Below are 25,123 nucleotides of genomic sequence, written 5' to 3' on the forward strand. Positions count from 1 at the left end.
TCTTGTGATAATAATTTTAAAAACTGAAAAAGATATTCAGGTAAATATGGTTGATAGAATGTATACAACTACATTAAAAAAATGAAATCCTGTTAGGAGTCAGTAAATGAATGTGGTAAGAAGATATAACTGCATAAAGCTGGAAGAATGTTGTGGAGGAGATAACAGAAACAATATTTGAGTTGAGCACCAGCAGCTCATGCCTATAATCTTACTCAAGAAGCTGAGATCTGGGCTGGGGATATAGCCTAGTGGCAAGAGTGCCTGCCTCGGATACACGAGGCCCTAGGTTCGATTCCCCAGCACCACATATACAGAAAACGGCCAGAAGCGGCGCTGTGGCTCAAGTGGCAGAGTGCTAGCCTTGAGCGGGAAGAAGCCAGGGACAGTGCTCAGGCCCTGAGTCCAAGGCCCAGGACTGGCCAAAAAAAAAAAAAAGAAGAAGCTGAGATCTGAGGACTGGAGTGTGAAACCAGCCTGGGCAGACAAATCCTCCAGACTCTTATTTCTATTAATCAGCAAAAAGTGAACAGTAAGTGTGGTCTAGGTGGTATCAACCATGAGCAATAAAAACTGAGCAAGACCTGAACCCATTACTCCATTACTATCTGATTATCACTGAACTTTACCACAGCAGGAAGCTACTCCAAATAAATATGTCAGTGGCACAGGCAGATGCCTAGCCTAGTCTACTTGGATTTCTGGGACAGAGGACTTGCTGGCTGCCAGCTCATCCTCACTGGTCTGTTCTTTGTAGTAAAGTGAATATTAAAGGAAAACTGCCTGGAGGTAAGGACTGAGGGGATCTGCTTGGGTGTTTGTGTGTCCCCAGTCATCCCAGTGTTCAGGCCATGGCTGAGTGGCTCTTCAAGAACCTGTGTCTTTTGTGTGAACAGACAGAAGCCTCCTGCCCATCTGCAGATATCGCCAGAGCCATACTTTCTGGTATGTACATAGCATGTGGACTTTGAGGGAGGTTCATGTTGACACCAGGGAGAAAAGCAGCCTTCCCTCACTTGGCTGGGGCCCAGATTACATTACCCTGAGTGGCTGGAGAATGTACTAAGTTAGCTGTTGGCAGAAGCAAATTTTTCTTTAGAGTGCCTCTAGTCCCCTTTTTGCTCTGATCCTCAGACCCTGCAATGCCACTCACCACTGAGAAGTGACTCCAATAAGCAAAAGTTAGATGAGAAGCCTGTGCTCCACACTGGTAGTTAGTGGGTTTCTTTGTTTTCAAAAGACAGTATCCTGGGCTGGGAATGTGACTTAGTGGCCGAGTGCTTGCCTAGCATGCATGAAGCCCTGGGTTTGATTCCTTAGCATCACAGAAACAAAAAGCCAGAAGTGGCACTGTGACTCAAGTGGTAGAGTGTAGCCTTGAGCAAAAAGAAGGCAGGGACAGTGCTCAGGCCCTGAGTCCAAGCCCTAAGACTGGCAGAAAGGAAAAAAAAAAAAAGAAGAATATACTGGTGATATGAACTGCTCTTTTGCTCCTGTAACCTGCCACATGTAGGTGAAGTTTAAATTAGAGATTAGACAGATGCTTTAATTTCAAGCTTCCTGATTATAGTTCTTCCAAAGGTGTGTCAGTCCTTGTTTATTCTTCAGAATGTTCTTCAGAATATTCTTCAGATGATTATGTTGGTGTGATGATACACACCTGTAATACAGCCTCACAGAAGGCTGAATTGGGAGGATCACAGCTTAGTCAGTTTAGCAAAATGCTGGCCAAAATAAAAAAAAAAAGAAGAAAAGATAAATGTAGTGCTCCAGTTCTTTGAGGTTGGTGTTGGGGAATGGTACAGGGACAATCTGTAGATGTCCCCTGAATTTGTCTCTTGTGTTAAGAGGAAAAGTTCTTAGCATAAACTTGACTTACGAGTATTTCCCTCAACATTGAGTGGAAGGAAACCTGGCTGGTGAGTGTCCCTCCTATCAGATGAGCAATGGCAGCCACAAGGCCTCCCCTGGGGTTAGGCATTCCACACTGGCTTAGCCCCCCAGTTCGTGCACAAATCCATCCCTTTGACGTGGGTGTTGGTGTGATTCACAGATGTTTGGATGCCATAATACATACAAATGTGTTTGTGGATTTTCAGATTTTGTACAGCTGTTGGTTTTGAAAGGATTTCAGGAAAACTCAGGTTCAAGAACTGTGGTACCTGAAAAGATGCCCCAGGTAGGAGGAAAAGTAATGTGAACATTGGAGAGTTGGGCTCCTGTGGCAATGTCCTGTAGCCTAAAGAGCAGTTCCATTCTAAAATTTTGTTCCCTTCTGGAAGTTCTAGGCCAAATCTTCTGCCCCACATTTTGGTTTGAGCTTTGTTGAGGATAAGGGTCTTGTGTGGTCCTCCCAGGGCTGTGACTCTGGGAGCCCACACGTGGTGGGAGATGGGGACAGGTTGCTCTGTTTCTTCACCTAATGCCTTCCCCTTTCTGAAGGCCTCCAGGGAAGGCTCATGGGCTTAGCTGCCCAGCCCCAGGCCTGTGCTTGCTACACAATGTGGGAGGGGAGAGCTAGGGTACACTCGGGCTGTCCTTGTCCTGTTCTTACCAGGCACTCTCAAGAATGGGCATACATGGCCAGGAAGATGCAGCCTGGCAGGGCCTGCAGCCTTAGGGCCTGCTGAAAATGCTCAGATATCACAGTGGATGTTGAGAAAGCTCAATTTCTAGGTTTATGAAGAAATCTTAAAATTCAATCTCTTTGTAAAGTCAACGTCATACTTTACATAATAGTTCTCATGTGTGGTAGTAAGCATGTGGCTGTTGAGAATTATTGGCTGATGGGAATTTTTATTCTGCTACAACAGGTGGCTGCAGCCATACTCCAGAGAATGCTGACTTGTAAGTTGCATCTTAGCAATTCCAGTAGCTGTGGCCTTTCCATATGGAGCAGCTTACTCCTCTGTTTCCCTTATAGAGCACTGGCTCTAGAGGCCCAGTTTGTGGCTAAAATTTGTTGTGAACTTACCACTACCTTTTGTTCTGGTTCTCAGTTTCTAGTGGTTTAGTTTCTAGATGTGTAAAGTGACACCAATTTAGTGTAGTGTTCATAGGTCTGTGTGTTTTCATTAATTCTGTAGCTTGCAGACCCCAGTGTCCTGAGAGCCTTTGCTGGACCTAGAGGCCTGTGCTGTCAAGATTGAGAGCATGTAGAGTGGTCGGAGAGAGGCTCTGCTTGTGGCTGACGTTTGTTTATTGTCCCATGTTTTCTTGTCAGTTGCGCTTGATGCCCTTGCTGCTGACCTGCAGGAGGAGACCTCAGCCTACAGGGTGGTAAAGGGCTGGTACGTGTGGGAGGCCTGCTGCTGCTCAGCTGGGTCCACAGCCAGGGCAGTATTACCTGGCCTTGGTGCGCTGGCTGCCAGAGCCAAGGGTCTCTTCCCAGCTTCTTCCTTCCCTCCCTGTGCCCCATGTGACTTGCCTGTTCCTTAGGGTAGGGTCCCTCTCTTCCTAACCTATCTTTAGTCTCCTGCCAGCTCTGGACTCTTGGCCATCTCTGATACTTACATTCCCTTCAAGGCCTATGTGACAAAGCATTTTCAAGACTTAAAGCAAAGAGGTGCTTGTGAGCCTTGCTGGTGCTTGAACATGGTCCGTGTGATGGGCAGTGCTATGATTCCTGAGAACCTTTTCCTGCCTTACAGGTTTGACATGTTCAGTGGACTTGCGAGTTGTGGCATGATTTCAGCAGATTCTCTCAAGAGGTTCTTCAGTCACACTCTGACCCAGATTCTCACACACAGCCCTATGCTGAAAGGTAGGACCCAGTACTATAGTGGTAGTCCCCTGCCCAGTCTGGGAGTCTGTTCCCCTGTTGTCTTGCTGATGCTTTGATAGGTATAACACAGACTCTTAGGCAGATTTGTGGCTCTATCCTCTATAGGAGTCTAGGTCCTGAATTAATGTGGATGTGATGGAACACTAAGTTCAACCAAGATCATGAGGGATGCTTTGTTACTTCATGACTTACTTCAAGGCAGGGCACTTGCCTGGCATATGCGAAGCTCTGAGTTTGATCCCCACAATCATTAAAAAAGAAAATTCAGAATTAAAATAGAGAAGACAAAAGAATTGCCACTCATCTTGTTAGAAAGTATAAATAACTTTAACGCAAGGACTTTCTTTTTCCAGTCCTGGGGCTTGAACTTAGGGCCTGGGCACTGCCCCTGAGTTTCTTTTGCTCAAGGCTAGTGCTCTACCACTTGAGCCACAGTACCACTTCAAGCTTTTTCTGTGTATAGGGTACTAAGGAGTCGAATCCAGGGCTTCATGCATGCAAGGCAAGCACTCTACCACTAAGCCACATTCCCAGCCATAGATGAACTTTTTTTGAATATGTATGTATCCCAAACTGACCTTAGACTCACAGTATAGTCTAGACTGGTCTGCCACCCTCTATCCTCCTACTTGTCTCCAAATGCCAGCATTTTTCTTAGAAAATTTGTGTGAATACTGGGACTTGAGCTCTGGGCCTTGTGTGTATATCAGTACTGGGATTTGAACTCTGGGTTTTGCACTCTTGCTTGATTTGCTTGCTCAGCTGGTGCTCTATCACTTGAGTCATACCTCTAGCCCTACTTTTTTTTTTTTTTTTCCAGTTTTGTCTGTCATGGGGTCTGGGCACTGTCCCTATGGTTTTGTAGTAAAGGTTAGCACTCCACCACTTTCAGCCATTTTCTGGTGGTTAATTGTAGTTAAGAGTCTGTCTCATGGATTTTCTTGTCCAGGCTGGCTTGGAACTGGCATCCTCAAATCTCAGTCTCCTGAGTGGCTGGGATTACAGTCATGAGCCATAGGCACTCAGCACTTCTTAGAAATTTTTTTTTTTTTTTTTTTTTGCCAGTCCTGGGCCTTGGACTCAGGGCCTGAGCACTGTCCCTGGCTTCTTCCCGCTCAAGGCTAGCACTCTGCAACTTGAGCCACAGCGCCGCTTCTGGCCGTTTTCTGTATATGTGGTGCTGGGGAATCGAACCTAGGGCCTCGTGTATCCGAGGCAGGCACTCTTGCCACTAGGCTATATCCCCAGCCCCAGAAATTTTTAACGTCATCTGCCTTGTAGGTATCTTATTGGGACTTAACACCAGGCTGCCAACACCTTGGCGGCTAGCCATTCTATGTGTCCCCAGGGTGGGTGCTTGGGTAAGGTTCCCTGTAGTGTCTTGTCAGGTGCTTTTCAAAGGACTTGTCTTAGCTCATCAAACATGCTCCATGCTGAGCATCCTTTCAGCAGTAGGATTGGCTTATTGGGAGTTTACAGTTTAAAAGTAACAAAATAAGCCAGATGCCAGTGGCTCTCACCCCCTTGTAATCCTAGCTTCTTAGCAGACTGTGATTGAGAGGATGATGGTGTGAGGCCAGGCTGAACAGAACAGACCTTGAGACTTTATCTCAACAGAAACTGGGCATTGTTGGCATGCCTGTCATCCCAGCTAAGAGAAGTGGATTGTGGTCCACATGCACTGGAAGGGAGTGAGAACCTATCTCAAAAATAATGATGTAAACCCAAGTGCTGGTGGCTCCCACCTGTAATTGTAAGTACTCAGGAGGAGGAGACTTGGAGGATGACATTTCAAAGTCAGCTTGGGTAGAAAAGTCTGTGGGACTCCCATCTCCAGTTAAACAGCAAACTGCCCTTAGCTCAAATGGTAGCGTTCCAGCCATTGTGTGAAAAAGCTGAGTAAGACTAAGGCCCTGAATTTAAGCCGCATGCACGCATGCATGCACATGTAAAATAACCAGTGCAAAAAACGCCTGGAGGTTTAGCTCAGTAGTAGACCACCTGCCTAGCAAGTGTCAGGCCCATATTTCAAACTCCAGTACTGCTAAAAAAGTTAAAAGTAATTGAAACCAGGTGCTTGTGGCTCATGCCTGTAATCCTAGCTATTCTGGAGGTTGAGATCTGAGGATCACATTTCAAAGCCAATCCAGGCAAAAGAGTCTGAGACTCATATCCAATTAATCACCCAAAACTGGCACAGCCTTGAGCAAAAGAGCTTAGGGACAGTGCCCAGGCCCTGAGTAACCAACAGCAACAAAAAAACAAGGCAAAAGGGCTGGGAATGTGGCTTAACAGTAGAGTCCTTGCCTAGCATGCATGAAGCACTGGGTTTGATTCTTCAGCACCACATAAGTGGCACTGTGGCTCAAGTGGTTAGAGTGCTTGCTTGCTTTGATCAAAAGCAAACTAGGGAGAGTGCTCAGGCCCTGATTTCAAGCTGAGTTTGGGGGAAAAATAAGACAAAAATAAAACAAGTTCATAATTTTACATAGAAGCTTGAAAACAGCCTTTTCCATTTATTTATTTATTTATTTATTTTGGCAGTAGTGGGAATTTGAACTCAGAGCCTTGTACTTGCTCAGCTGGCCCAATAATGCTGGGTCATGCCTCTAATCCTGTTTTCACTGGTTATCGCTAGGAAAGGAGCCCAAATCTCTTTACTATAGGCTTCCTGTTATCACTGGCCTCACAGGCACTCATTACTGATTTGTGAGTGAGTTCCTGAAGAGTTAGTATTACATGTGTGAGCCACCACTGCCGCCGCCACCAGACCAAACATAGCTTGTTCATAATTGCTGACATGAAGTTTTTGTCTGTCTGTTCTTCCTCAGTGTCTGATGCCATTCAGAATCAGAGAGAGTGGAGCTTTGCAAAGACGCACACTTTGCTCACCACTTTGTACCGCAGGGTGAGTGGTAATGAATTTAGACTTGATGCTATGGAGTGTTGGGATGTAAGCTCAGACTGGCTTGGACCAGGGCCAGGTCCTCACCAGACTGACTGCTGTGGACAGTGCCCACATGGGAAAGTTTGAGGTCTTCAGTAAGACATAGTCATCCTCACCTGGACTGTAGCCCAGGCTCAGGAGACAGAGCTGGCAGCTGGGCAGATTCCCCCAGCCCTAGATGAGCTTTGCTCCAGCTAGTGCTGATCCCTGCAGAGGGGAGATGCCATAGACCCCGTGTTGGCACGCCTTGCCACAACTGTGCCTTTCTGGTAGGAAATGGCATATGTGGCTGCAGTGGGCCCAGGCCTCAGGAGGAAGACGGGGACTAATGCCTGTCTAACCATGGTTTACTTTGCCACTGAAGGGAGCTGGGGCTTTTGTTTCAGCTCTTTGTGATGCTGAGTCCAGAGGAGTCACTTGGCTGTTTGCAGGAAGTCCTGGAGACTCAGGAGGTTCACTGGCAGCGTGTGCTCTCCTGCATGTCCACGCTGGTCATCTGTTTTCCTGAGGCACAGCAGCTGGTTAAAGGTGCACTTTGATGGGAATCTAGTGGTGCTGCTGAGCATGCACATGTACAGTTGCTTCCTTGTGTCAGCAGAATCTGAATTGGGGATGAATTCATTGTGTAGCCCTTCCTTACCTGCCAGGAACCTCCTGTCTGTTGATGGTTATTGCTCACTGGGTTCTGAGGTAGCTGAGCCAGTGCTCTTTCCTTTAGTCTCTGGTATGCAGTGGCTGTTACCTAGTCTTCTCTAAGCTGGTGTTTGGACATGTACATTCTCCTAGCTGGGACACTTGATCACCAGCAGAACTCATATTTTTTAGTTTGTGTGCTGCCCTTATCTGCCTGCTCACTGTGTCATGGTCTCACAGATTGGGTGGCCCGATTGATGGCCTGTGCCTTTGAGAGCTACCACCTGGACAGTCTGGTCACCGCATTCCTGATTGTGCGCCAAGCTGCACTGGAGGGCCCCTCAGTGTTCCCATCCTATGCAGACTGGTTCAAGGTGAGTTACCTGGACAACTAGTGCTTCAGTGTGTTGGGTGAGTTGGGCACAGGAACCCTTTTGGATCCCTATGTCATGCTCTTTGGTGAGGATGAGCCAGCTGAGGGTCAGGTTGGCAAAGTTGGCCCCGATAGACCTTCACATGAATATCCAGCAACCTTTTGGCTGGAGGTTCATGTCCCTCCTGTTTCCTCACCTGCTTGACAGAGCCCCCTTCCCTCTCATCTAAGGTCATAGAACCCATCAGGTAGAGTGGAAGCAGTGTTGCTTCTCTGCATGAAGTGCTACTCCCATTTGAAAGTTTGGGGTCACAGATCTCTCATGTCAGAGACTGAGAATGCTTCTGTGTCTTTTTGTTTTCTGCAGAATATCTTCTCTCTCTCTCTCTATCTCTTGTTTTGTTTCCTTTGCTAATCCTGGGGCTTGAATTGAGGGCCTGGTCACTGTCCTGAGCTTCTTTTGCTCAAGGCTAACACTCTTGCCACTTGAGCCACTGTGCCACTTCTGGCTTTTTCTGTGTATGTGGTACTGAGGAACTGAACCCAGAGCTTCATGCATACTAGGGCAAGCACTCTACCACTAAGCCATATTCCTAGCCTCTACTTACTTTTTGAAAGTTTGTGCAGTAGTTCTAGAATCTGAGCAGGCATCAGACTTGCCTGAAGAGGATTTTGAAAGTCCTTATCTGGGTTTGTCTTGAGTCCATACTCTTAGGGGGAAGCCTTTTGCCATCTGGCGTGAGAACCTGGTCCCAGCCAGGGTGGAACCTTTGGGGCATCAAATTTGAAGGTTAGGCATTTTGTTTCTTTTATGAAAAAAAAAACACTGTAGATTTGCTGTTTTATACATGTAACTATCTAGTTCTCTGTAGACGATTTCAGTTTTCCCACTAGCTTTGAAGGGCAGCAGCCTCTGTAAGCCTTTATGCTATTGGTCTCTGCTCCTTCAGGGTCATCCTGGAAAGGGTGGTTGAGATCCAGGGTGAGGCTGGTGGTATTCTTTGCTCTGGGTCCTCGGGCTTTTCCCAGCTGTCCATTTGAGCTGGAGATTCCACTAAGTAAGTGGGTGGGCGCTATCTGCTTGGTCCACAGTGAGGCACTAACAGATGTGTGCCTGACCCACTCGTGGCTGATGATGCCACGCTGAGATCTGTTACTGGTGCTTGTATGGTGCACATCTTCTGGGAGAACCTTGGCCCTCTGGAGTTAAATGGCCCTGGTAGTTTTTTTAACACTAGTCCCAGGGCTGGGGATATGGCCTAGTGGCAAGAGTGCTTGCCCTGTATACATGAGGCCCTGGGTTCAATTCCCCAGCACCACATATATAGAAGACGGCCAGAAGTGGCGCTGTGACTCAGTGGCAGAGTGCTAGCCTTGAGCGGGAAGAAGCCAGGGACAGTGCTCAGGCCCTGAGTCCAAGCCCCAGAACTGGCCAAAAAAACCCCACAAAACAAACAAACAAACAAAAAACCACTAGTCCCAGAATTAGAACCCTGGGTTTGATTCCTCAGTACCACATAAACAGAAGAAGCCACCTACGTCCAGAGTTCAAGCCCAGACTGACCAAGGAGAGTCTCAGGTTAGTGATTAGTCAGTGACATGCTGAGTTGTGTAGTTAAGTGTCCTTAAGGCCATCAGTGGCTGGTGTGACCTCAGGCCTGGGACTTGAGTGACTGTGGGTCCGAGTTGTGGTTCAGGTATGTCTTCTTTCCCTAGGCCTGCTTTGGCAGTGCACGTGGCTACCATCACTGCAGCAAGAAGGCACTGGTCTTCCTCTTCAAGTTTCTGTCTAATCTTGTGCCTTGGGAGGCTCCCCGCTACTTACAGGTGAGCATTTGCATCTCACAAAGGTTCTACTCCTCCTCAATGAAGGGATCTCTCCCAAGTCTCCTACAATCCTCTGAGACAGAACAGCCTCTTCATTTCCACAGGAAGACATGAAGCGAGCAAGTACAAATGCTCAAGAGGGTGAACAAATCACACAAGTGTGTGGTGAAGAGGTGTGCAGTGAGGTGGTGTATGGCAAGGAAGTATACAGTGAGGAGCTGTGCGGCACGGTGGTGTGACAAGGGGTGTGGAACTAGAGTGCTAGCCTTGAGGAAAAAAAAAAACAAAAAACATCTGACAGACACTGCCCAGGCCCTGAGTTGAAGCAGGACCAGCAAAGTCTCATTGTCTTTCCCACCCGGGTTGGCTTCAAACCACAATCCTCAGATCTCAGCATCCCAAGAAGCTAGAATTACAGGAATGAACCACCAACACCCCACTTCAGCCTGTTTCTTTCCTTTTTCCTTTTGCTAGTCCTTGGACTTAGACTCAGGGCTGTGGCACTGTACCTGAGCTTTCTTTTGCTTAAGGCTAACACCCTACCACTTCAGCCACAGGTAGCACTTGAGTCTTTTTCTGTTTATGTGGTACTGAGGAATTGAACCCAGGGTTTCATGAATGCTAGGTAAGCACTCAGCTACTAATCCTCATTCCCAGCCCCTTCAGCTTGTTTTTGTTAAGAATTTTTGTTAAGAATTTTTTTTATTATATCCTGGCAGAGCTAGGGTGAGTGAGCCAGGTGAAGGGCCCTGCAGCTGTCACTGAGGAAGCTGGAATGTCACCTCCCCACAACCATTCCCATTTCTAAATTCCTGTCCTTTTTGTAACCAACTGGGGTTTGGCTAAACTATCCATCCTTTCAGATAAAGTGCCTCACAGTAGAGTTGTGTCTGACCCCCTTACCACCAGAAGTGGTATGGCCCTGTCCTCAGTCCCTCTGAATGTCCTGCCTCCATCCCTGATGGATGTGAGGTCTGGTTGCCAATGGCCTTCCTCCTGCTCCATCTCTGGTTAGGGCCTGTGACCAAGGAGTCAAGAGACATGGAGTCATGTTATTGACCCTTGCCCAGAATCTTCCTTTCCTTTCTGATTTCTTTGGGAATTCTCTGCCTTTCCTATTTTTTATATTCCAGTGATGCTGTATAACATGACAGCCTAGTCTGAGCCCTTGTGGGCCTCACTTTGCTTACACGTGGTACCTGCTGTCAGTTCCCTATGAATTCATCTCAGTGCTGAAAATATGAATTGCCATCTCCAAAGTACAGTTTCTTAGCCATTGCCTTTATCCTCTCTGGTATCACAAACAAATTGGTATTGATCCCACTTTCTGTGGTTGTGCTGTGTTCTTTGTCCTGTTTGGCCAGGAAGTTACCAGACATGTGGTATGGAGCTGCTGGTGTGCTCACAGGGCCTGGTTGTCAGGCCTGGCATTCCACACCCCAGATCCCATCCAACCTGCCCACACCTGGTATTTATAGAACAATGGTGGTGTAATTGCTTCTTAACTTTCTGCCTTCAGTTGTGATAGTCTTCAACTATGGCTTTCAGTTTTGCAAATTGTATGTCTTTAGTAGCTAGTGGCTAGTAGTTATCTCTACTCAGCCTCACTGTACATGTTGCTTTGTGCTGATACTTCCCCCAGAAGCACTGGGACAGCGCATGGACACTTGCTCTGCACTTTATCACAGGTCCACATCCTCTACCCGCCACTGGTCCCAAGCAAGTACCGTTCCCTCCTCACAGACTATATCTCCCTGGCCAAGACCCGGCTAGCTGACCTCAAGGCAAGTTTGACCACCTGGTCTAACCTTCCTAGTAGTAACTGCTCTGTGTCTTTGTGTTCACACCCTGTTCTCTTCTTTTCAAGGTATCCTTGGAGAACATGGGACTCTATGAGGATCTGTCCTTAGCCAGGGATGTTGCTGAGGTAATGTGGATTTGGGTTGCCCTGTGGTTTTCCTCTTCTGATTCAAGCATTTTGGCCTTCCTAATCTTGGACCTTGTTCACCTTTGGTGTATCTGGAGCAGCAATTCTCTTAAAGGCATTTTGTCTACATTGTTGCTCAGCTGTTGTGTGTGATAGGGTAGGAGGGAAGAGAGGGTGTACAGTCTGTACTGTTCCTTGGGATTTCTGAGTTTACATGAGGCCAAATGAAGTGGTATTCTGTGTGTTTTCCTATAAATTATAGAAAAGTGCCAGCTTTGGGTTGGGAATGTGGCTTAGTGGCAGAGTGCTTGCCTAGCATGCATGAAGCCCTGGGTCTGATTCCTCAATACCACATATACAGAAAAAGTTGGAGGGGCTGGGAATATGGCCTAGTGGCAAGAGTACTTGCCTCGTATACACGAAGCCCTAGGTTCAATTCCTCAGCACCACATATACAGAAAAGGCCAGAGTGGCGCTGTGGCTCAAGTTAGCAGAGTGCTAACCTTGAGCAAAAAAGAAGCCAGGGACAGTGCTCAGGCCCTGAGTTCAAGCCCCAGGACTGGCAAACAAAAAAAAAAGCTGGAAGTGGCACTGTGGCTCAAGTGATACAGTGCTAGCCTTGAGCAAAAAGAAGCTCAGGGACAGTACCTAGGCCAAGCCCCAGGACTAGCAAGAAATAAAGTAAGTAGGTAAAAAAATGCCATATAGTTTTCCACGCAAAATATACCATTGTTCATAAGTAGCTGCTTATGCTGGGCTGTGTCCAGGAGCTTCGTGTTGCCTGGCTGAGCTGAGGAAAAGGCTCTGCTTGGATTTGGGGTATTCGTGTGGATGTCCTGGCACTTGGAACGCAGCACTCATTTCAGCTTTTACCTTTCATCTATCCAGAGGATCCTGGCAACAAGGAAGAGTGGTTGATGCCAGCCCTGTCTACTGGTTTTCTTCCTTTCAAATCTTTGTTCTTTCTTCAGCCTCATAGCCAAGCAGCAAAGGATGTGGAGAGGGCCATTGTGGTGTTTGAACATACAGGGAAGATCCCAGTGCCTGTTATGGAAGCCAGGTGAGTTTGGCTACTGGAAAGCTGCATTGAGGGGCTGCCATGACATCCGTCAGTATGGGGGCTCTGCCCATTTTGACACAAAGACTGTATCCTGCTGTAAGATATGCCTTCTGTGACAGCATGCAGTGTCTGAAACAGCCATATTGCTGTCTATTGGGAAATATGTAGAGAGGGAGGATGACCCATAGTGTTGCCACAGTGCTTTATATTTCTTATTTTATTATTTTTTTGTTAATCTTGGGGCTTGAACTCAGGACCTGGGTGCTGTCCCTGAACTTTTCTGCTCAAGGCTAGTGTTTTCCTACTTGAGCCACAGCTTGACTTCTGGCTTTTTAGGTGGTTAATTGGAGATAATGGACTTTCCTGTCTGGGCTGGCTTTGAACCCTAGTCCTCAGACTTCAGCCTCATAAGTAGTGAGGATTATAGACATGAGCCACCAGTGCGCAGCCACAGGGGCTTTTTAATTGATGCTTCTTGGTAACTAATGTAGAGAGGATATTGAGTAGTACAACTTTATTGAATTTCATATGGTCTTGAAACATCTTGAATTCTCAACTAATTCCAGGTCAGGAATTTGGGACCAGTTCCAAGAAGAAAGTTCAGAATGCTGCAGCTAGTCCTGGGGCTTGAATTCAGGGCCTGGGTGCTGTCCCTGAGCTCCAGGCTGGCACTCTTCCACTTGAATCACAGCTCTACTTCGTTTTTTGGTAGTTAATTGGAGATGAGTCTCACGGGTTTTCCTGCCAGGGCTGGCTTTAAACCTCAATCCTCAGATCTAAGCCAAAGTGATTCTTTTTTTTCTTAATTTATTTATTAATTGAACACAAATTTTCTTTTGACAAGGTCTTGTGCAAAAAGGGTACAGTTACATAGTAGGGCAGTGTGTACATTTCTTGTGATATCTTACACCCTGTTTTTCTTTCCCTTCTCTAGGTCAGGTAGACATATATACAATATACAATGTATCAAGAACATATACAGTAGCCACGTGGCCAGGCCCAAGAAAATTTGCCTAGGGCTTTAAATGTAATGTCGATATTAGACAGTATGTCGACAGTAGTCTTATATGAACGTACATACATAACTTTTGAGCTATTGTATTCCACTGAGAGGTCAATTTTTGACCTTTATATGTTGAGTAGTTGTTTGGTTTTAGTTATATACTGTTAGGTCGCTGCCCCAATCCTGTGGGAAATACTATTTGACAAGCAGTTTTTGGTTTCAAAGACCTGGTCTCTACTGTCTCTCCGTCACCCCATCTTAACAGTCATATATCAGGGAGATCATGCCCCTTTGTTTTCTATGTTCTAGGCTTGTCTCACTCAACATTATTTGTTCAAGTTCTGACCATTTCCCTGAGAATACCAATATATCACCATTTCTAATCACTATGTAGTATTCCATTGTGTATAGGTACCATATTTTTTGGATCCATTCATCTGTGGAGGGGCATCTGGGTTGTTTCCATATTTTGGCTATTGTGAATTGTGCCGCGATAACCATGGAAGTACAAATGTCTTTTTTTTTTTTTTTTTGGCCAGTCCTGGGCCTTGGACTCAGGGCCTGAGCACTGTCCCTGGCTTCTTCCTGCTCAAGGCAGGCACTCTGCCACTTGAGCCACAGCGCCGCTTCTGGCCGTTTTCTGTATATGTGGTGCTGGGGAATCGAACCTAGGGCCTCGTGTATCCGAGGCAGGCACTCTTGCCACTAGGCTATATCCCCAGCCCCACAAATGTCTTTTTGATATCTTGGGACTTGCTGTTTAGGATAGATGCCTAGGAGTGGTATGGCTGGGTCATAGGGTAGGTCTATATTGAGCTTTTTGAGAAACCTCCATACTGTTCTCCAAAGTGGTTGTACTAATTTGCACTCCCACCAACAATGGAGAAGGGTTCCTCTTTCCCCGCACCCCCTCCAGCATTTGTTGTTGCCTGAGTTCAGAGTATAGGCCATTCTAACTGGGGTGAGGTGGTATCTCAGGGTTGTTTTTATTTGCATTTCCTTTACTACCAGGGATGTTGAACATTTCCTCATATGTTTCTTCGCCAATTTTATTTCCCATTTGTCGAGTCTCTCCCCTATCTGTTGTGCCCCCTGGGACTCTATTCAGGAAGTTCCTTCCTGTGCCTATAAGTTCTAGCGTCTTTCCTACTCTGACCTTCAGTAGTTTCAAGGATTCAGGTCTGATATTGAGGTCCTTGATCCATTTTGAGTTGGTCTTGGTGCATGGTGATAGGCTTGGGTCTACTTTGAGTTTTCTGCATATGGCTGCCCAGTTCTCCCAGCACCAGTAGTTGAAGAGGCTTTGTTTATTCCATTGTATGTCTTTAGCTCCTTTGTCGAATATCAGCTGACTGTAAGAGTGTGGTTTTATTTCTGGATCTTCAATTCTAATCCATTGGTCTTCCGATCTGTTTTTATACCAATACCAGGCTGTTTTTGTTATGATGGCCCTGTAGTAGAGCTTGAAGTCTGGTATTGTGATACCTCCTGCACTGCTTTTTTTTGCCTAGAATTGCTTTGGCTATTCTAGGTCTTTTGCTGTTCCATATGAATTTATGGATTGCTTTCTCTATTTCAGTGAAGAATGTAGCTGGGATTTTGATGGGGATTGCATTGAATTTGTATAACAATTTGGGCAATATGGCCATTTTCACTATATTGATTCTGCCTACCCATGAGCATGGGAGGTCTTTCCATCTCCTTGTGTCTTCTTTGATTTCCCTTATTAGATTTTTATAGTTTTCATTAAACAGGCCCGTCACGTCCTTGGTTAAGTTGATCCCTAGGTACTTTATTCTTTTTTTGACTACTGTAAATGGAGTTGTTTCCATAATTTCCTTTTCTGCTTGTACATTGCTGGTGTACAGAAAAGCTGCTGACTTTTGTGGATTAAGTTTGTATCCTGCTACTTTGCCAAAATGGTTTATTAGTTGTAGGAGTTTGGAGACAGCTTTTTGGGTCCTTCAGATATAAGATCATGTCATCTGCAAATAGGGATAGCTTTATTTCTTCCTTGCCGATGTGGATCCCTTTGATGTCCTCCTCTTGCCTTATTGCTATGGCTAGGGATTCCAGCACTGTGTTGAAAAGAAGTGGGGAGAGTGGGCATCCTTGTCTTGTTCCTGAGTTTAGGGGGAATGATTTAAGTTTCTCTCCATTTAATATGATGTTAGCACTTGGTCTGTTGTATATGGCTTTTATTGTTTTGAGGAATGTTCCATCTATTCCTGTTCTCTCCAAAGTTTTTAATAAGTATGGATGTTGTATTTTGTTGTTTTGTTTTGTTTTTGGCCAGTCCTGGGCCGTCAACTCAGGGCCTGAGCACTGTCCCTGGCTTTTTTTTTGCTCAAGGCTAGCACTCTGCCACTTGAGCCACAGCACCACTTCTGGCCATTTTCTGTATATGTGGTGCTGAGGAATTGAACCCAGGGCCTCATGTATACGAGGCAAGCGCTCTTGCCACTAGGCCATATTCCCAGCTGGATGTTGTATTTTGGTTGGGTGTTTTTTTTTAACTGTATTTTTTTGTGTTTTCTTTTTTGGTACTGGGGATCGAACCCAGGACGTTGCACTTGCTAGGCAATCGCTTTGCCACTGAGCTACATCCCAGCCCGGATGTTGTATTTTGTCAAAGGCTTTTTGGGCATTGACTGAGATAACAATGTGATTCTTGATTTTAGTTCTGTTCATGTGGTGAATTACGTTGATTGATTTACGGATGTTCAACCATCCTTGTGACTGTGGGATGAAGCCTACTTGGTCATGATGTATAATTTTCTTGATCAGTTTTGGATCCTGTTAGCTAATATTTTATTGAGGAGCTTTGCGTCTGTGTTCATTAGTGATATTGGTCTGTAGTTCTCTTTTTTTGTTGGGTCTTTGCCTGGTTTGGGAATGAGTATGATATTAGCTTCATAGAATGAGTTTGGGATTTCTCCCTCTGTTTAGGGAAAATACATTTGGGAGACTATCTCAAACCAGTGTCTAGGCATGGTGACACTACATGTTTACCCAACCTTCAAGGAAGCACAGTGGCTGGGCATAATAAAGAGTATATGCTTGTCATCTCCAGTGATTTGGGGAAGCACAAGCAGGAAGATTGCAACCCATGCTGACCTGGGCATAAGTGAGCCACTGCCTTGATAAGCAATGCCATAGGGGACTGGAGAGATGACTCAAATGATTGAGCACCTGCCTATAATGCTCAAGACCCCAAGTTTAATTTCCGTTACCACCATACCACCCAAATAAACCAACCAGACTTAACATGATCAAACATCTTGAATAAGAACTGCCCCTCAGGGCTGTTAGTGAATGGATGATGCCTTTTGCCTGTATTCACTGTGTCATCTTTTGCTTTTCTATGCTGAAGCATATTCAGACGGCCCTACTACATATCTTACTTCCTTCCTGCCCTGCTTACACCACGAGTGGTGAGTGGTCTGCTACCTGTACTCATTGGGAACCAGGGACAATCCTTTTTCCTTATCTGCTGCTCACTCAGCTATTTTCTTTGTAGCTTCCACTGGTTCCTGACTCTCGAGAAGATTTTATTGAGTCTCTGAAGAGGTAAGCACAAGCTTCAGTAGTAGTCATTCTGTGTCCAACAAGGTTTTGATAATACAGAGTTGTGGTTCTTTTGTAGAAAATCTGTTTGTCATGCATGTGTTTTGTTTGCAAAATATTGGCTTCAAACTTGGTTCTAAGGTAGAAAAGCATCTTGGCATTATCTCTGTCACTGACAAAGGCAAACACAGGCTTCTAATGAAAGTAGGCAGTAGTAACCATAATTATATCTGGTAATATAGACTTCACACTAAAATCAGTCAGAAGAGACAAGAAGAGTCACTTCATATTCATGCAACGAATGATCCATGAAGAGAAAATTGCAGTTGTTAACCAAAAACAGGTGCACCCAGATCATTAAGCAAACACTTTTAGGCTTACAAGTATTGATAAACCCCAGCCCAACAGTCTTCTAAATCAAACACCAACAGAAAAACCTTAGAATTAAACAATACCACAGATCAAACAGATTTAACATTTTACCCAGTAGAGGTTCAGTATACATTCTTCTTAGCATCTCACATAGCTTTTTCCAGCATGGATCATATCCTAGAATGTACAGGTCTAGGCAAATACTGGGAATAGAGATATGGTCACCATACCCAATTTGGATTGCTGAATATGATTTATTGATGCTTCAGCTGGCTTTGTACCTGTGTCTGTAATTCTCCGTTGTCTTGACTGCTTCAGAATGGAGTTTTTTTTATCTTGTTAAAAGTAAATCAGAGGGCTGGGAATATGGCCTAGTGGCAAGAGCGCTTGCCTTGTATACATGAAGCCCTGGGTTCAATTCCCCAGCACCACATATACAGAAAATGGCCAGAAGTGGCGCTGCGACTCAAGTGGCAGAGTGCTAGCCTTGAGCAAAAAGAAGCCAGGGACTGTGCTCAGTGCTCAGGCCCTGAGTCCAAGGCCCAGGACTGGCAAAAAAAAAAAAAAAAAGTAAATCAGAGCTGGGTGCCAGTAGCTTAGACCTGAAACACTAGCTATTCAGGAGACTGAAACCTGAGAATTGTGACTTGAAGCTAGCCTGAAAAGTCAGAGTTTTTTTGTTGTGGGGCTTGAATTGGAGACCTGAGTATTGTCCTTGAGCTTTTTTGCTCAAGGCTAGTGCTCTACCACTTTGAGCCACAGTACCACTTCCAGTTTTCTGGTGGTTAATTGGAAATAAGAGTTTTAAAGATTTTCCTGCCTGGCCTGGCTTCAAATTGTGATCCTCAGGTCTCAGCCTCCTAAGTAGCTAGGATTACTGGCATGAACCACTGGTACCCTATCTGAGAGACTCTTATCTCCAATTGATTACTCAAAAGCTAGAAGTGGAGATGTGGCAAAAGTGGCAATGTGTCAGTCTTGAGATGTGGGGCCCTGAGTTCAAGCCCTAGAACTGGCACACAAACATAGACAAAATAGAGTAAATCAAGTCTCCTGTTCTCTGGAACCTTGTGTGATGCAGGGACTCTGCATGTGAAGGTTCGGCAGAGTGGTATGGCTGTCAAACCATGAAACTTGCTGACTTGGCTCCTGTTGACTTCATTTCATGAATACTTATTAGTAGAGTCAGGTTTTCTATTTTTTAATTGAGGGAGTTCTGAGAAATTTTTACAGCTGTCTAAGATCCCCTCTTCCCCTACTTCACAGTGCTGGAGATGGAACCCGAAGCCTGTGTGCACTAAGCAAGCACTCTAGAGTCTCATAGACTTTTCTGCTCGGGCTGGCTTTGTACTGTGATCCCCAGATCTCAGCCTTGAGTATCTAGGATTACAAGTGTGAGCCACCAGTGCCTGCTCTACTCCTATTTTATGATTTCGTTTTATAGAATTACAAAGCTGAGAATCAGAGCATCATAGTTGGTTTGTATATTATTTTCTGATACAGAGCAGATAAAATCCCTCCATCTCAGTATGCTGCTTATCGCCAAGCCTGTGCCACTGCCAAGGACCAACAGCTGCAGAGTGAGCCACTTTTTGTGTTTGTGCTCTCTGTTTCCTTGATGTGTGTGTTTCCCTGTGTTGCTGTGGATGACAAGCTTGTGCTACCACATTCAGCCGTTGGTAGAGATGGATTCTCTGTTGTATCCTGGTCACCCAGGACTCGAACTCATGACAATCAAATCACCAGCACTCAGTCAATTGGCCTAGGAGTCTTTATGTAGCTGTGCCCATCGTCTGCTCTCCACCATCAGGATGGTAGAGAACAGCAATGAGCAACCACAGGGCTGGGTTTTTAAAGGTAGGAGCTATGCATTATACAGCAGGTGGTCACATAGCACAGGTGCAGGGGGTTAATGCAGGGGGTAGAGCAAGTCACAAATGGGTTAAGCAAGCTGTTTATAGAAGCAGAATTTTGCGGTCAGGCTGACCTAATATCAACTTTATTTTAACAATTGTTCCATGTTCCTCTAATATCAACTAAGCAAGCATGAGTGGGCTAAAACAATCCAGTACTCAATCATAAGTGAACCAACTTTACAGTCCCCATGGCATTTCTGTAACTATTACTATGGTTACTACCTAGATACAGAGAGGAACAAGGGCTACATACTTTTAAATCTCAAACTACAAGGAACTAGTCTCATGGGTGGGGGTGCAGCCCTCTAGCATGGAGTCACCAAAATGGAGTTATAGAAGCTAAGAGTAAACTCTTAAGAGTGAAATTTACAAGCCCTGTTGTTTCTAGAGCAGGGGGTGGGGTGGGGTGGAGTGCTGCACTCTTCATTGCTTTTCACAGTCTCATGACTTGCCCAGGCTGATCTTGAGCCATGGTCCCCTGATCTCTAGGGATCACAGTTAGGGATTACAGGTGTGACTATGATGCCTGGGTCCCCTATTTTATTATTATTTATTTGTGTGTGTGTGCATGCCTGTGTGTGTGCTGGTTCTAGGTTTGAACTCCTGGCCTGGGTACTATCTTTGAGCTTTTTTTTTTTTTGTTCAAGGCTAGCACTCTATTACTGGAGCCACAACCTTTTTAGTGGTAAATTGGAGATAAGAGTCTCATGGACTTTTCTGCCCAGGCGGTTTTTGAGCTAGAATCCTCAAGTTTCAGCTTCCTGAATGGCTATGCCACTCTTCTAATTTTCAGTAACATGCTGCATCCACCTTCAGAGACCTTATTTGACTCCCAGAGCTGCCATTTCCTCACAGACATTGCTTGTTTGTTTATTTGCTGGTCCTGGTGCTTGAACTGTGGGCCTGGGTGCTATCCTTGAGTTCCTTTTTCCTGAAGGCTAGTACTATACCATTTGATTTACAGCACCACTTCTGGTTTATTCTGTGATTTAATTGGATTTAATTGTGATTTAAGTCTGTGATTTAATTGGAGATAAAGAGTCTCACAGACTTTACTGCCTGGGCTGGCTTTGAACTGCGATCCTCAGATCTCAGCCTCCTGGGTAGCTAGGATTACAGGCCCGAGCCACCTGTGCCCGGCTTTTTTTTTTTTTTTTTCCCCTACAGCCATTCTTTGCTTAACTGTTGGTGTTTTTGTTTGCTGTCCATCCTTCATTCAGGTGCAGTTCCAGAAACAAGACCAGAATCTAGTTGTGTTAGAGACCCTCTGGGACCACTCAGGGCTGCACTGAGAGAGCTCAGAGCCTCAATGATGGACCCTACCCAGGTTGATGGTAAGGACAGGAGTGTCTGGCTGTTAGACAGTTAATTAGAGATTGAGTCTTGTTGACTTTTGTGGCCAGGCTGGCTTTGAATTTCCACCCTCCAGGTCTTGGCCTCCTATGTGACTAGGATTACAGGCATGAGCCACTGGCATCCATCTAGCTCACAGTTTGAGGGAGGAGCTGAAGGAAAATAGGGTTCTCTTTTTTTTTTTTTTTTTTTTTTGGCCAGTCCTGGGGCTTGGACTCAGGGCCTGAGCACTGTCCCTGGCTTCTTTTTGCTCAAGGCTAGCACTCTGCCACTTGAGCCACCGTGCCACTTCTGGCCATTTTCTGTATATGTGGTGCTGGGGAATCAAACCCAGGGCCTCATGTATATGAGGCAGGCACTCTTGCCACTAGGCCATATCCCCAGCCCCAGGGTTCTCATGGTAGACAAGAAGTCAGAGCCACCAGGGAGGGGCTTGCCCACTCTGTCATGATAGCCCTCTGGAGAACTAGCCTGAGCCCCATGAGTAACTCCATTAGTCCCTTCTGAGGGCAGTCACCTCTTACAGTGAAGCATCACTTTACACTGCCACCCTGGGAGGAAACCGAGCTTCCAGCACCCAAACCCCAGGGGCATTCCATACCTAGCAACTAGGGTTGATAGATTTTAGTTAAGCCAAGACAGAGAGCTGCATGGAGGAAGCAATCACCAACTTCCAGTGCAGCTGCTCTGGTAGGGTGGCAGCTCCTCAGCACCTCTTTCTCAAGCCAAATGCACAGGAGGCTCCACCTTTCACTTGCATGCAGAATGGTGGGGGTGTTCATTTTATTTGGGGTATTCCTCCTCTCACTATGCTGCCCAACTTGGCCTTGAATTCTTGGGCTCAAGTGGTCCTCCCAACTCAATCTCCCAAGTGCTAGAACTACTGGTGTGTGTCATCACCAAGCTAGGCTCTGAATTTGCTATTTGGAGGATGTTATGAAGAATTCCAGCGCTTAAGTAAAAGATTGATAAATCTTTTCAGCTTTTTCAGGCAATAAGGAAATTTCTAGGCTAAGTGGAGTCGTGGGGGCCTGTGTGACTCTGGTGTCCAGGAGGCTGTTTGCTCAGATAGCTGTCACTGTGTGGGGCAATTGGCATGGACATGTCAGCCCCTTGTAGGGAGAAGACAGGCTGCCATCTGCCCAGAACATATGATCAGTGTTATGAGGCAGCAAATTGCTTTGCTGGTGGTCACTTGCCACCTGCAGTGTGAATAAACCCTGTTTTCTATTTCCTGGCTAAAGGTGCCAGTAGCGAGCAGGATCCGCAGAAGTGCCACACCTAAGGAGAGGCTGGGCTGTGTCTGGCAGCCTGCTGGTCCTCCTCCCAGTGGGCGAAGCAGCCAGGGGATGATGCTACATGATACCACTGTGAGGTTCTGAAGGTCCCTACAAACCTTCTCCTTTCAACATCTCCCATCTAACCTAACTCATCTCTCTGCAGTTATAGCTGCTCAGATGGCTGTGATTTCTGAACGACTGAGTGCTGCTTTGGGTCACAGTGAAGATGCCAACAGCCTTGAAACATTGAGGATTCAGCTTAGCACCCTTGCTCCAAAACTTGAGAAGCAAGACCAAATGGTGGGTATGGGAGGTCCTGGGTCAGATGCAATACCAGGTTATTCTTAGGTTGTGTTCAAAGTGTGGGCAGAGCCAGGTGTCAGAGGCTTACCCTTATACCCTAGCTGTTTGGGAGGAGAATGGAAGGATTGCACTGAGGCCAGCCTGGTCAGAAAAGTTTATACAAGACAACTTCTCAGCCAGTAGCTGCTGTGATGTCCTGCTCCTTCTGCCTCATAAGCACAAAGCCCTAGGCCTTGAGTTCAAACCCAGTAAGGCAAAAAAGGTGGGCACTGGTGTCTCATACCTGTAATCCTAGCTACCTAGGTGCTAAGATCTGAGTATCTTGGTTCAAAGCCAGCTCAGGTAGGAAAAGTCCTTGAGACTTTTATCTCCAATTAACCACCAAAATTCTACAAATGAAGGTGTGGCTTAAATAGTAGAGTGCCAGCCTTGAGTGAAAAAGCTAAGGGATAGCACCCAGACCCCAAGTTCAAGCCCCAGGACCTGCACCCCGCCCCTTGCCACCCCCCCTCCCCCAATGTGGTTAAATGGAGGCTCCATCCATAACTGTGCTAAGGCTAGCAGCCCTTCCTGGCCTATTTGTACTATTCCCTTTAAAGCATGTGTGGCATAGGCCATTTCTAGCCTCCAAACCTCAAATATTTCCTCTTTGGCCCTTTATAGTTTATATTTGTTTATTTCCTCTTGGTTTCTTGTTCCTAGTTTGCCTGACAGTACTGGTCCTGCCAGTGTCCCATCCTGGTTCCAGCTAGTATTGTGATTTCCTATCTCTCAGTCCTGTTTGAAATGCCTCTTTTGTGACTGATACATGAGGAGTCAAGCCTCATGGGGACCATGTCTTCTTCCAGGTTGTAGATCTTCTCTTCACAGCCTTCTGTCAGAACTTAATGGCAGCCTCCAGCTTTGCGGTCCCAGAGAGGTGAGGGTTCAAAAGTTTCACTGAGTGCTAAGGCCATGGGCTAGGCAGGTATAAATTTGGTTCCTGGGAGCAGATGACCAGGCTGAGTTTTGTCAAATGGGGATTCCTTGGAAAGGCCACTGTTTGAGGGACAACCCAGCCCTTCTCTGGGCCTCCATGCATGGCTCAGTCATGTGCAGAATCATGAACAACAGCGACACAATTTCTGTGTCTCTGCAGGCAAGGCACCTGGGCTGCCCTCTTTGTAAGGATTCTGTGTGGACCCAGACTGCTGCCTGTAGTACTCACTCGTCTCGTCCAGCTGCTCGGTCACCAGGTAGCTCCTGCCCCTCAGGCCATATACCTGGGCTCCTGCCAGTGGCTGGTCCTTGCTGTCCTGAACCCTTTTGGCTTGTCCTGAAGCTGTCTTCTTGTTGCAGTGCCCAAAGCTGAGTGCCCAGCACATTCTGGGGTTGGCTGCCCTGGCTGTCCACCTAGGTGAGGCCAAGTCCACACTCCCAAAGGTGGATCCAGGTCCTTCTGCCCCCCCCAGTAGCCTTCCCATCCCTGAGTTCTTGGACAGCCTCCTGACCTGCCGCACCAGGGAGTCCTCACTCTTCTGTCTCAGGTGAGTCCTCCTCCTCATTCCTGTTACTACCACTTATCAAGTTCTCCTCAGATGACATTTAGAAGACCAGGGCTAGGGGACAACTCACTCTACTGGAGGTATGTACTTAGCAATCCCCAGCACCAAAAAAGAAAAAAATGACAAGACACAAATGTACAGAAAATCAGCCACCCAGTGAATCCCATTTCTTAACATTCAAGGTTTAGTTGTTTGTTTATAAAGATGGAGTTATACTATCTCAGTCAACTGCTGAAGCTGATGCTCACTGGAGTTACCACTAGAGTGAAGATGTCTCCTCATGTTGTTGTGCCATTCATGGTGGTCATGACAAGGGCTGTTTTGGTGTCTTGAGCTTGTCTGACAGGTTCTCTCCAGTTCCATGGTTAGGTTTCTTGATTCCTTGTGGCAAGTCACATACTTTTTCTCTTGAGACCTGCACAAAGAGCAACTGGCCTTTAGGGATTTGAGAACCATGGTTCTTCCAGTTGGCAGACAGCACTCGCTTCACAGGTATTCAGAGAGCACTGCTGCCTGCCAAGCCTGCCCTGAGAGCCCTCCCTTCTCTCAGGAAATTCAGTAGTGAGTGGAGAGAGTATCAGCTGGGGCTGGGGCTGGAGCCCATTGGGAGCACCTCAGGGAGTGCCAGGTACTAAGCAAGGGGGAGCCCTGGAATTAGTAAAGACCTGAGATCTGTCACACTTGGGGTCTTGTGCATGCTGTGGCTGCCATGGTGAGGAGATAGGCTAGAACAGCGGCCAGGAGATGAATAGAGCTCTTGGTGGCTGGGACTGGAGCTGCAGCATGGGGTTCAGGGGTAACTGCCTTCCTGGAAGCCCAGGTGGCTGGAAGGTTTTTTTTTGTTGTTGTTGTTGTTTTTTAATAGAAGGAATTTTGTTTGTTTTTTTTTGTTGTTGCCTGTCCTGGGCTTGGACTCAGGGCCTGGGCACTGTCCCTGGCTTCTTTTTACTTAAGGCTAGCACTCTACCTCTTGAGCTATAGCACCACGTCTGGCTTTTTCTGTTTGTATGGTGCAGAGGAATCGAACCCAGGGCTTTATGCATGCAAGGTGAGCACTCTACAGCTAAGCTATGTTCCTAGCCCTGGAAGGGTTTTTTTTAGGAGAACCTTCGTGATGCCCGGCAGGCCCTGTGGGAACAAAGTGGGCAGCTGGAGTTGGGATGGGGTCTGGGCTGAGTTCCCAGAATGAGGACTCATCAATTAGAGAACTGAGAAAGGCCTAAGAAATGTGAGA

At 46.3% G+C, this 25,123-nt stretch overlaps 1 protein-coding gene across 5 annotated transcripts in view; it reads left to right on the forward strand.

Moving 5' to 3' along the window:
- Window positions 1-25,123, forward strand: part of Fanca (FA complementation group A) — a 54,940-nt gene that overhangs the window by 8,641 nt on the left and 21,176 nt on the right. For 4 of the 5 annotated variants that reach the window (XM_048354901.1, XM_048354902.1, XM_048354905.1 and 1 more), the window contains exons 7-26: window positions 833-945; window positions 2,100-2,179; window positions 2,814-2,847; window positions 3,224-3,290; window positions 3,651-3,763; window positions 6,616-6,692; window positions 7,118-7,259; window positions 7,605-7,738; window positions 9,454-9,564; window positions 11,253-11,348; window positions 11,432-11,491; window positions 12,463-12,551; window positions 16,928-16,988; window positions 17,075-17,124; window positions 18,997-19,073; window positions 20,630-20,743; window positions 22,206-22,342; window positions 23,194-23,264; window positions 23,484-23,580; window positions 23,684-23,871. In XM_048354901.1, the coding sequence (XP_048210858.1) occupies window positions 833-945; window positions 2,100-2,179; window positions 2,814-2,847; window positions 3,224-3,290; window positions 3,651-3,763; window positions 6,616-6,692; window positions 7,118-7,259; window positions 7,605-7,738; window positions 9,454-9,564; window positions 11,253-11,348; window positions 11,432-11,491; window positions 12,463-12,551; window positions 16,928-16,988; window positions 17,075-17,124; window positions 18,997-19,073; window positions 20,630-20,743; window positions 22,206-22,342; window positions 23,194-23,264; window positions 23,484-23,580; window positions 23,684-23,871 (1,911 nt within the window). Of the gene's footprint in view, window positions 1-832; window positions 946-2,099; window positions 2,180-2,813; window positions 2,848-3,223; window positions 3,291-3,650; window positions 3,764-6,615; window positions 6,693-7,117; window positions 7,260-7,604; window positions 7,739-9,453; window positions 9,565-11,252; window positions 11,349-11,431; window positions 11,492-12,462; window positions 12,552-16,927; window positions 16,989-17,074; window positions 17,125-18,996; window positions 19,074-20,629; window positions 20,744-22,205; window positions 22,343-23,193; window positions 23,265-23,483; window positions 23,581-23,683; window positions 23,872-25,123 lie in introns of those variants that run through there. The other variant, XR_007212260.1, reaches the window with a different exon arrangement.

This window comes from Perognathus longimembris, chromosome 10 (genome assembly GCF_023159225.1).
Source record: "Perognathus longimembris pacificus isolate PPM17 chromosome 10, ASM2315922v1, whole genome shotgun sequence".
NCBI classification, from domain to species: Eukaryota; Metazoa; Chordata; class Mammalia; order Rodentia; family Heteromyidae; genus Perognathus; species Perognathus longimembris.